The sequence below is a fragment of the Psammomys obesus genome, unplaced genomic scaffold (genome assembly GCF_907164565.1).
Source record: "Psammomys obesus unplaced genomic scaffold, mPsaObe1.curated_primary_1811, whole genome shotgun sequence".
Taxonomy (NCBI): Eukaryota; Metazoa; Chordata; class Mammalia; order Rodentia; family Muridae; genus Psammomys; species Psammomys obesus.
In genome coordinates, this window is record NW_026592710.1 from 4,866,584 (window position 1) to 4,877,418 (window position 10,835).

Here is a 10,835-nt window from a genome sequence, read left to right on the forward strand (position 1 = left end):
GTGTCCAGCCTTTCACCAGGCCGAACTCCTGATTTCTGTAACAGCTGAAGAGGGCGTCAGCACCTTCTGATAGGCATGTGCTTTGGAGCCTGGCTCTCTTTCTTCTCAGACGCAGAAGTCTGTTAAGGGAGGAATGTTTGTTATCCCGTGTTGTGTACATGAATTATCATTTACTTTCATTCACGCGATTAGCTTATGATTTTAAAGGTTTTCCAAAGGTGTGGAAGGGAAGTACTGCTTTCCACATGGACTTCTGGTGTGCCTCGTGTGGTGTTTCCCAGTTTTACAGCAGAACCACTGAAATACATGTTAAGGAACTAGCAAGTCACCGGGTCACACAACAACTTGGCCTCAAGGTATTGAGACATAAATGGCTGAAAGTGCGTGCAAACACAGAGCAGCGCCTCTTTCCAGATACAGAATGATTTTGCCCTCTGTCTTAAGGACAGACCTTTTGTGCCCCCCATAAGTGAGAGAGGCCATTCTCTATATTTCCTAGACAGGTGTCCCCTTTTTCTGTACGGGGTAACAGGGAGGGCTTCAGAAAGCACATGGTCACGGAAGGTCTTTATGATTAGCCTCAGTGTTTAAGTAACCTATTTTTTTTTTTAGAAATTACTGGCTTACAGCTCGTCTTTACCAAAGGTGGGTGTGGCTCTACTGAAATGAAAGAATCTTTGTTAGAGGAAGAAGAGGTAGTGTGTTCAATCACAAATTTTCAAACCACAGGTTTTTCTCTGTGTTTAAGAACTGGGTTTTCAAACGATTCACTTTGTGAGAAACAACCAAGCATTTTGGTGAGTGGTGACCTCAGCCAAGCAGCTTGGCCTTCCAGAGCAGCCCAGTGAACTCTCTGCAGCAGGTTGTTACCAGGTCCTGGAAGTTACAAATCAGCATTGGCTTTGCTGTACCCTTTTATACAAGGTACCATTTTCTAGCCCTACTTGAAGGAGTACCCTTGTAGAAAGGTCAGCAGTTGCCAAGGGCCAACAAATGTGTTTGCCACATCTTTAGTTAAATATGGCATGAGGTTTGGATTCCAGGTGGCCCCGTGTATCCAGGAAGAAGTCAGAAATGGATGTGGAATGTGTCATGGAGGATGAGTCATGGATCTCTAAGTAATTGTGTCTCACTTGCCTCTTTCAGGAAATGAATATTTTTGGAACTCAGTGGTGTGTGTTAAATTGCAGACAACATGCTCTCTGTCATTCTTATTGGGCCTCTCTGTCTTTTTTGTTTTGCAATCCAAATGAAATTTCTGGAATATGGCAAGATCTCTCTTTTCCTAAATTTCCCACAAGCTGTTGCAGCCCTGAGAGCAACAGGTAACTAATCAGAAAGCAGCGTCAGGCTGCCCTGTGGTTTTTTTGATGGCCAGCACTGCAAGGCTCTGCCTGCTGAAAGCCACTGACTCATGAAGCATTTCTCTGGCTGAGCGTCATCCAGTAGATGTAATGAAGCGGCTTTGCCTGACGCTTTTCCCATAAAGCCATTGTTCGCTAGACTTTCTGAAGCAGGCCTCTCATTTATTCATGGATTCTCATTGGACATTGATGGAGTCAACCCGGTAGCTTCTGTGGGCTTTCAGGGCTCTCGCTCACACATCACTCCAGTCCATTATGATGCAGCTTTCTTTTCGTCTGTGGTGAAGACTGCCATAGTATCTCAGTGGAAATTATTTGCAGCCTAGAATGCTCGGGAAAATCTTGGGATTGTCTGGTAATTTGAATGGTCACGATTCAAAGGCTTGCTATCCTGATTCCAGTACCACCAAGCTAGTCAAGTACTTTTCAAATTACTGGTAAGAGAGTCAGAAATACAGTCTTCAGGGCTAGTAAGATGGCTCAGTGGTTAAGAACTTGCTCTTGCAGAAACTCCAAGTTTGGTTCTTAGCATCCACCTGTAACTCCTAGGGAGAGCATCTGTACTGTTGTGTGTGGACCTCACATAGACACATACACAATAATTAAAAACACAGAGGTGCTCCAAGTAACTCTCCTAAGAGGAAGCAATGCCTGGTGGATATAAAAACCATAGCTTCTGTCCTGTATTTGTCCTGTTTCGTGGAAAACTATTTTGCCTGTATTCTGTGTAATGGGATTCAGAAACAAGTACAATTAATTCATAGGTAGATAGGGAGGTAACCTGGTCATTTCTAGGTTCACTTCTTTCTTAGTCCTATGTGAGCCGCACATTTGTAATTCTTTAAGAAAACCCAAACTTAAACAATCTTTAGTTGCTGAAACCTAACAAGGTCAGCTGAGGACCTGTGCTCTAAGCGGTGCCGATAGTTAACCACAGGTACTATATTTTGAAGTAGGAATCCAACTTCAAAAATTCAGATCTGGGTTTACTAGGTTCATGTTCTGAACGTGTCTGTAGCACAGGTGATACCAAGCAAAACAGTTCAGACAACTGATTTTGGTTTGAGTAAAACAAGAATGAGTTCTTTTTTCCACTGGATTTTTGTTTGTTTCTGTCATGTGAACACATTTATAAGAAGAAGTCATAATGGATGCATAGAAAAATACCTTAGGAACCTTTTAGGACCAGTGAGATGCCTCTGTGGGCACAGGTGCTTTCTGCACTAATTGGAGTTTGAGCCTCAGAATTTATGATTAAGGAAGAAAATGGACTCCTGAAAGCTGTCCTCTGGCCTTGATCTGTGCATGTACCTGCACATATACATGCACGCACACACACTCATACTCACACTAACAATCACACACACTCAACGCACCAAAATAAAAAACTTAAAGAATGTCAGGCAGGCATGGTAGTTAGTATAGAAGCACTGGTCTGTTGTAGTTCATGGAGAACACGTGAACAAGGAGGAAGCTGTGGAGATGATGGTTAAATTTACAGAGCTTTCTTGTTATAAAGGTATATTTTTAAATGTTTTTTAATGATTGTATCTGTGAATTATAAGGCAAAATCAAATTTTAAAATTTCTTTGAAATACTCACTTAAAATAACTGTTCCTTAGAATTTGTTAAAAATTTTAGTACTTAGGGTATTGTCCCAGATCAATTTAAAGACATAGTCTTTCTTTAGAGGCAGTATAACTTGAATGCTTGATTTTATCTGCCTGATGTTTGATTTAAAGGGAAATGTAGACACCTGTTTCATCCTCAATATCCATTCAAGTAGCATGAAGCCCCCTTTTGTGATCTCAGCCGGCTAGCAGGCACAGGTCTGTTTCCTGCTGTCTCAGCAAGTTGGTGTCAGCAGGGTGTCTTCAGTGTGTTCCAGGGTTCCAGGATTGTGTTAGACCAGGTGCATTTTTTTTGAGGATGTTTTTCCCAATAACATTGTACTTAAATTCAATATAGTGCTTCATGGAGAATGGTATCTTAGGATGGAGAAAATGGAATCATTGTCAGTTTCATTGAAACTATGATCCAAAATTATTTTTCCTATTAAAGTCTTTTGGAAAAAAAAACAATACAGTAGGAATTTTTTTTAACCCATTAGAAGCAGTAGAGTGGAGCAGAATGGCTCTGAGGTCAAGCAGACAGGGGTTCCAGGTGCTGCTGTACATTTACCAGCTGCACAGTTGAGGCAGGTTGCTTACTTCCTACGATTCTTACAGTCTGTATTTAAAACTCAGAGATAGGGCTGCATTTTAGTCACAGGTGCTCAGAGCTTCAACAATGCTAGAGTATGATTAGTCTTCTCTCCCCTACCGCCTTTTCTCTAGTTCATCCCCTAACAGGCTTTGGTTAGAAAGAAGAATTCTACGCCATTTCACTCCCTCCATGTCATTTATTATTCCAGTACAGTAGGGATGAAATTAATGTACCTGAAAATAGGAATGTTTTCATTTCTTCTATGTAGACTTTCTCTGTGTGTGGACACATCCCTCTCCTTAAATTAATGGTCTGGGATAACATCATTAATTTCATAATTAATTCAGCGTTCATTATGTGGCAACTTAAACCCTTGTGAAAACTTAGTTGACATTTTAATTAGCTCTGAAAGAAGTAGATTGTACAGGTAGGAGATAAGTGCAGAAGCCAAGGTGAGCAGTTTGACTAGACAATAGTGTTAACTTAGGCCTATTCCGACCAACTGCTTACAGATTCTTTGGTATGAAGTTGCCTAAAACATATCATTCTCCTTTTTATTTTACTTCAGTGATGAACTTATTTGTGTAAAGCATTGCTGATGGTTCTATAAGATGAAGGTCTGCCTTTACCGTGATGCTATCAGATTGAGCTCAGACTTCCTGAAACTCTAGAAGTCTCGGCAGCAATGCTGTGAATGAGTTCTGTGCTGATGTGCAAACACCTGGTGTTGACATAGCATGCACTTCTTGCAGGACTTCAGCAGATGGGTCTGCGTGAGCACAGACACTGCATGTCTGGAAGTGAGGTTGGCATCCGTGCATGCCTTGCATCATTCTAGCCAGAAGGGATGTTAGTCTAGATGCTGCATGTTTAAAAATTGAACACAGACTTATAGCATGTTTCAATTTTTAAGAAGCCATTATCAAGTATGCATGTCCAAAATTAGAGGCCTATAATCATATACTATCCTATTCTGCAACGTGATGCCACACCCTAGGACCTAATTCGTTTTGGTAGCCTTAACAATTAATGCATATTAAGCCAGGCAGTGGTGGCACATGCCTTTGAACTCAGCATTGGGGAGGCAGAGGCAGGCGGATCTCTGCATTCAAGGTCAGCCTGGTATGTAGAGTGAGTTCCAGGATGGCCAGGGCTATACAGAGAAACCCTGTCTCAAAAACAAACAGAAAAAGCCATTAAATGTAGCTTCAAGAAAAAAGGGCTTGACACTTTGGGAGATATACTGTCATTTGTAAATAAGTCATGCTAAGCTGGGCTTGGTGCATGCAGTAAGTTAGACAAGCAAGTTTTCATGTGCAGTAGCAATTTAATATAAATGATTAAGCTTTTCTTCCAAAAGAGTGTATCTTCTTTCTCTGAAGAAATCATAACAGCTTTTCACACTAAGAAATGCTTCCGTTGAAAGGTTGTACATATGAAACTTCTTAAATTGCTTAGAATATTTGTTTCCTTCCATTCATTTCCAACCTGTGTAATCCAGCAATACTTTGGGTTTTTTCCCCCCACTAATGTTCCTATTTGCCTGAGTTTTATTAAGTATACTTAGAAAATAATAGTGTTCATTGTGAATAACTTTTAATGGACTGGCATATCTTAAAATACCTTGAGATGCCGTAGACAGAATCAGAGGCCACATTTGACTGACTTCTGAATAAGCCCACTGCCAATCAGATGTTCCCTTTTCTGTCACTGGAGCAGTGTAGGAATGTCCTCAGAAACTGTTGCTTCTATTTGGCTCACCCTTCCTCCATGGCAGCTGGGAAACAGATGTTCCTCTGCAGCATGCAGACTGCCTGAATCAGCAAGCACTGCCTTGCACCTAACCATTCCGCCATTAATACACTTGCCATTGTCAGGGCAGAGGGACAGTCTCAGTGTGCCACACTTCATCTCATTGGGCACCACTTTTTTTTTTTTTTTTAAGGCAAAGTCTTACATTGAAAAATGTATATTGGAGTAGCACCTTCTAAGTTGCTGGTGTGAGCTTTCCATGACTGTCTTTGAGCAGTCTCACTTAAATTTGTTTATTCTAGTATTTCCAATAAGCAAAACAAAGTCCTGTTTTGGTATTGATCCTACTGCTGCCCATTCAGGAGCTCTGAGAAAGAACATGAACTTTAAAATTACAGTCTGGAATGGGAGGGAATCAAGAATTAGGAAGGTCCATGACTTGGTAATAAAGGGAGTGGGGAAAAGGAGATTGGTGTAGGTTGTAGGGTCGGGTTAAGGTAGTCTCTGGGTCTGCAAGTGCAATGAATTAAATGAGTCCATCTACTCAGAGCTAATGTGTGCCAGTTCCCTAGTTGATGTCACATGGAGTTGTGGGGCATCCATGGCAGCCCATCGAACAGGAAGCCATTCCCCCCGTGAACGGCCCAGCTGTGGGTGTCACTCCTGCTTCAGTAGCAGAGCAAAGAGCTTTGTCCGATTCTCGGAGCCCCCGTGTAAAATTTTACACATCTTCACTTGGAGTATTCTCCTAACTTCACACGTTTCCTTGTTGTCAGTCTTCAAAAGGGGCTTGTCTGGGCTTCTCATTTTGGGGGTGACAGCCCTCTCCTTTATTTGGTCACAGTTTCACTCTGTAGTTATCACCTGGTATTGTGTTTTGTTTCTCTTCCAGAGTGAAAGAATTGAAAAAGGCCAAGGAACTTGAAGACATACAGCAGCATCCCTTAGCAATGTGACATTGCTTCTCAGACTGTTTTCATTTCTGTTTTTAGCAGAGACATGCAACAACACGCGCGTGCGCACGCACACACACACACACACACACACACACACCATCCCTCTGCAGTTTTGGGGAGTCAGCTGCAGGGTTTTAACAAGAAGGTTTTGGCCATTGCATTTGCACTTTCATGGACAACTTTTCATTTGATCAGCGAGACATCTTGGAACTCAATCTTCTGTTGGATCACAGGAAAACAAGACACCAGGAGGAACTGGAAGGGCTTCCTCGTCTTAGGAAGAAGCCACTTTCCTTGTCATTAGGGCTGTATTCAAACATCGTGTGGAACTGTACAAATATTTATACCAAAAATATAGATAAGAACAGGTGGGGCGACGCTAGCAACACAAGGGACGCTGTGCCTGCACCTCGGTTACTTCCAAGAAGCTGAATCTTTGGTTCTCAGTGGAGGGCTTAGATCACCCAAGTCATTCTCGAGTCCGTGTGTCTTCATTTCCTTCACTGTTCTGTTTTTTTTTCCGTTTGTTTATTCGTTCGTTTGTTTGTATCTCTACAGCACACTTAATGCAACTTTTAAAATCTGCAGGTTTTTAATGTCTTGTGGAACTTTGCAGAGGGGCGGGTGTGTGGTAAACGGGTAATGCACGGGAAATAATGAAAAACACCTTTCAGAATTTAAGTTTACTTTCTTGTCCCACCACCTCCCAAGAACCTGCGAGGATAGTGATCATCTCCCTTTTCTCATGTTCAGCACTTTAATTTGTTTGCCTTACTTTCACTTGCAATGAGAATTACTTAAGAATTGGTAAAGCATGTAGCCTTTTTTTAGTAACCTTGGAAACCATAGTAATTCCAAGGAATCATAAACCTTGCCTGGACATTTGCCACCTAAACGACCAGTGTGGTGCTGCATTCTGGCCAGTAAATTCCATGTTTTGGCTCTATCTCATCCAAATGGAGTGGTTTCTGTGTACATATAAAAGGTAGAAATGAAAAAGCGAGAAAATACTTGAAAGGGGTTATATTAATTGCTAAATATTTTATTCACAAAGGTCAATAACATGGCAAGATGAAATTATTTGTATAGTTTTGTCTGAATGGGCGAGAACAATGTGGATGTATTGTTTGTATATATTGTATATATTAAAACAAAGATGTGCATGAAATCAAGAAAAAGAACAAAAGCAAAGCATTAGTGGCTATGGTCTGTAAAATGAAACAAAAAAAATTTATTTCACTATAAGAGTACTTTATTTTAAATGTTCTGTAGAAGAACATTTTGCTAAAGCATGACTAACCTGCAAAAAAATTAAAAAAAAAAAAGAGCTACTGTATTTAGACTTAGGAAAAAAGGCAGAGTAGCATTACTTTAAAAAAAGGATATGTTTACATTTAATTTTGGCTACCAGGAGTTTATTTTATTTTATTTAAAAAATTTCTTTGCCAAAGGTGCCAAGTAATGTGAATGCTAATATTGCTTAAGAAAATTAAGTTACTTTTGCAAAATAGATAATCATAAGATGAATCCTGACAGAACTTAACGCCATCCACTCACACCAACAAAGAACACTAGAATGATCAAAATTAACAAAAAAGTAGTATGAAATAAGAAAAATGACGTTTTCATATCTCCCACTGGAAATTTAAAAAATGAATAAAAATTGCTCACACACACACACACACACAAAGTGAAAAACCACGGAGACTGGTGTTGAAGGGATGCCGTGGTATACTACTTCCCGTGTAATGAGGAGCCAAAGAAATCTGATGCTTTTAAAATGAAACTATTCATGTTAAACAGAGAGAACCAATTTTGCATTTGCTAATACCAGTTTAAAATTCCCAGGTTAAGTGTGAGAATTGGTTGGTATAAGATTTTCTTTAAAAAAACAAAAAACAAAAAAACAAAAAACATGGTTCTGGCTGCCAACTGTGAGTTAAAACTCAAGGCTTGTTGTGAAGCCTAAAAATATTCACAAATAAGCTTTAAACTGGTGTCTTCAGAAGGAAAGGAGAAACAAAAAGATTGTGGTGAAAATAAAAACTGGGGTCAGTGCTCTTGGTGCCTTTTCTATAATTGTACTTGTTTTTTAATTACTTCCTTTCACTGCCAACCTCAAATTACTGTACAATATATGTCTTTCTGCTCGTGATCAGCTTGGACAACAGACAGCCCCACAACTAGCAGCCACCTGTACATCTGTAAGCCGACCTGACCCAATTTTGTTTTTATATGTGTGGGTTATGTTGCAGCTGTTGCAATCCCCCCATGCCTATTATTTTACACAATTTGACCTGTCTGAGGACACTAATTTACAAGAACACAACTGCATTCGTCACAGGGAATAGAATGTAAAGCCAGTTCTTTTAGAATATCCTATATTAATACTGGATCTGAATACATTTACTCCATTGCTAATGGTTCAGATAATTGATCATTTGACCAGAGTAATGACCTCAGTGGATTTGCTTCAACCCTCACATGTATTTTTTTAAATGTTTCACATGCCACATTATTAGCTGAATAATTTAGAAAATTCTGGAAGATGGAGACTTACAAAGAAATGAGGAAGGACTAATGGAGGGGATAGAAGTAGGGTCAAAACCTACCAGTACAACTGAATTCTAGGTGAGGTCGAAGCGTACTTCCACTGAAACAAAACATTTCTGCCCACTTTTTTTGACTGTGACTCTTAATTTTGAATATAAGGTGATAGGTAGGTGCAGCTTTCTTGGATAATCTGAATTCCCAAGTGCCAGGAGTAGGACTTCATTATAAAATTAATAGCTAATCTTATTCTGTCTCCTGAAGATTTAATTGCTATCCTTGTTACCCATTCAAAATCAGCTGTACTGTGTGAATGAAATAAAGATACTAAGATGAACCCCTTTCTGGCTGCACGGTCGCTTATGGCAGTTCCACACAGTAGTTGGCGCCCAATGGGGGGTCCCTGAGACTTGCATGTAAAACTAGTCTAGACGTCTTCTTTTTTGTAAGTTTTATTTTTGTAACTGCATGTAAAGCATCATTGAGTCAATGGATCTGTTGAAGAACTCAGCTGCTGGAAACCATGCAAAATGTTTTGAATTGCCCTTAAAATATGGAAAATGTTTTCTGAATGCTTTATATTCTTTCTGCTGTAAATTAAAAATGAAGAAAATTTCCCCATATTATCTGTGTTTTGCTTTAACCTAACCTGAAATCCAAGGTGTTGAGGTTAAGATCATAGTTAGAACTGGAGGTATTTTTTACCTTCGACGTGCAGTGTTTTTACACCCAGTGTTTCACTTAGAGCCACTATCCCCAAAGCACTTGCTTTCCACCGACATTGCTTGGTTTCTCAAGACATCAACCATTTATCTTAAATGCAGTTACTTGAAAGATCAAGGATGTCAAATCTAAGTTCTCCTTAATCATGTAGCCCAGGGTACCCCCAAATACCCTGCTTAAAGCTCAAGGATGACCTTGAACTTCTTACCATTTTACCTACAGCTTTAAAGTGTTGAAATGATGGGTGTGCCAACAAGCGGGAGTCTTGTGATTCTGGGGTTCAGACCAACAACAGCATGGTAGACAAGCACTCTACCATAAGCTGCACGCCTCAGCTCTACTAGGCAGTTTCTTTAAAAAGACCCTCCCCAGCTTACCTCGCTAAGGCCTCCCTTCCAGGTATTTTTCATCGTTGTTCCAGTGCTCTTCACTGCAGACTTCTACTTATCTCCCTAGGAGTATCTCACTTCTGATCTACCTCAGAAATAGGACCAGACAGTTTTACCTCTGAATCTCCCAAATGGAGCCCTTAGGACTTTCTGGAGTCCAGTGCATTTAAAGGCCATCGTCTCGCTTGTCTTCACTCTGTTCACTCTTGTTTTTATTTAAGCCCGGCCCCACACTCTCCAGTTGGTCTGGGCTTGCTATTTCCACTCACACTTAACCCAGAATGTTCATCATAGCTACTTACTCAACCCATTACCCACTCTCATGTTTGCAATACACACTAATCTTTTGTGTCTTTCACTTAGGAATCCACCAACTGACCTTACCTGGTCTGTGTAACAGACTGTTGGAACATTTTGCCAATGCATACTACTCGCCCCCCGTTTGACCAAAAGCTGAGTGCCTACTCTCTGCTAGGGCCAGGGAATTACAGAAAGGAAGGAACCAGAGTTCTCAGCAGCAAGGCTCCTTTCGGGGAGTGTAACATCCGTGCAACGGCAAATATTTGTCCTCGCTAATAACATGAGAGGGGACTTACCCAAACCCTGTGGTCAAGACTCCAAATGGACTTCCTATTGCCTCTGAACTTTCTCAGAAAAGCACTTTGGTTGTCCCCCCAGGACCACTATATTATTCTGGCACGTTAGGCACGCTAATATGGTCACGACTCAGAGACAACGAAAGCAGGGTCAAGTAAGTGTAAACCGCACCCATTCTCACTCTAAATTACCTTTCCAGGGCTAGAGGCAGGGCGGCCGTGACACTTCCGGAAGTTGTGGGGATTCCTTGACGTCCAAGAGCTCAGCCCGAGGGCGCAGGCGCCGCGCCCTGGCCCCGC

General features: G+C 40.8%; 1 protein-coding gene across 12 annotated transcripts in view; it reads left to right on the forward strand.

The window, feature by feature from the left end:
- The window catches only part of Camta1 (calmodulin binding transcription activator 1), a 791,014-nt gene extending 782,635 nt beyond the window's left edge, over nucleotides 1-8,379 (forward strand). For 7 of the 12 annotated variants that reach the window (XM_055615325.1, XM_055615326.1, XM_055615332.1 and 4 more), the window contains one exon: nucleotides 613-684. In XM_055615325.1, the coding sequence (XP_055471300.1) occupies nucleotides 613-669 (57 nt within the window). In that variant the 3' untranslated portion in view covers nucleotides 670-684. Of the gene's footprint in view, nucleotides 1-612; nucleotides 685-6,213 lie in introns of those variants that run through there. The other 5 variants (XM_055615328.1, XM_055615327.1, XM_055615329.1 and 2 more) reach the window with 1 other exon arrangement.
- Nucleotides 8,380-10,835: the final 2,456 nt, after the last annotated feature.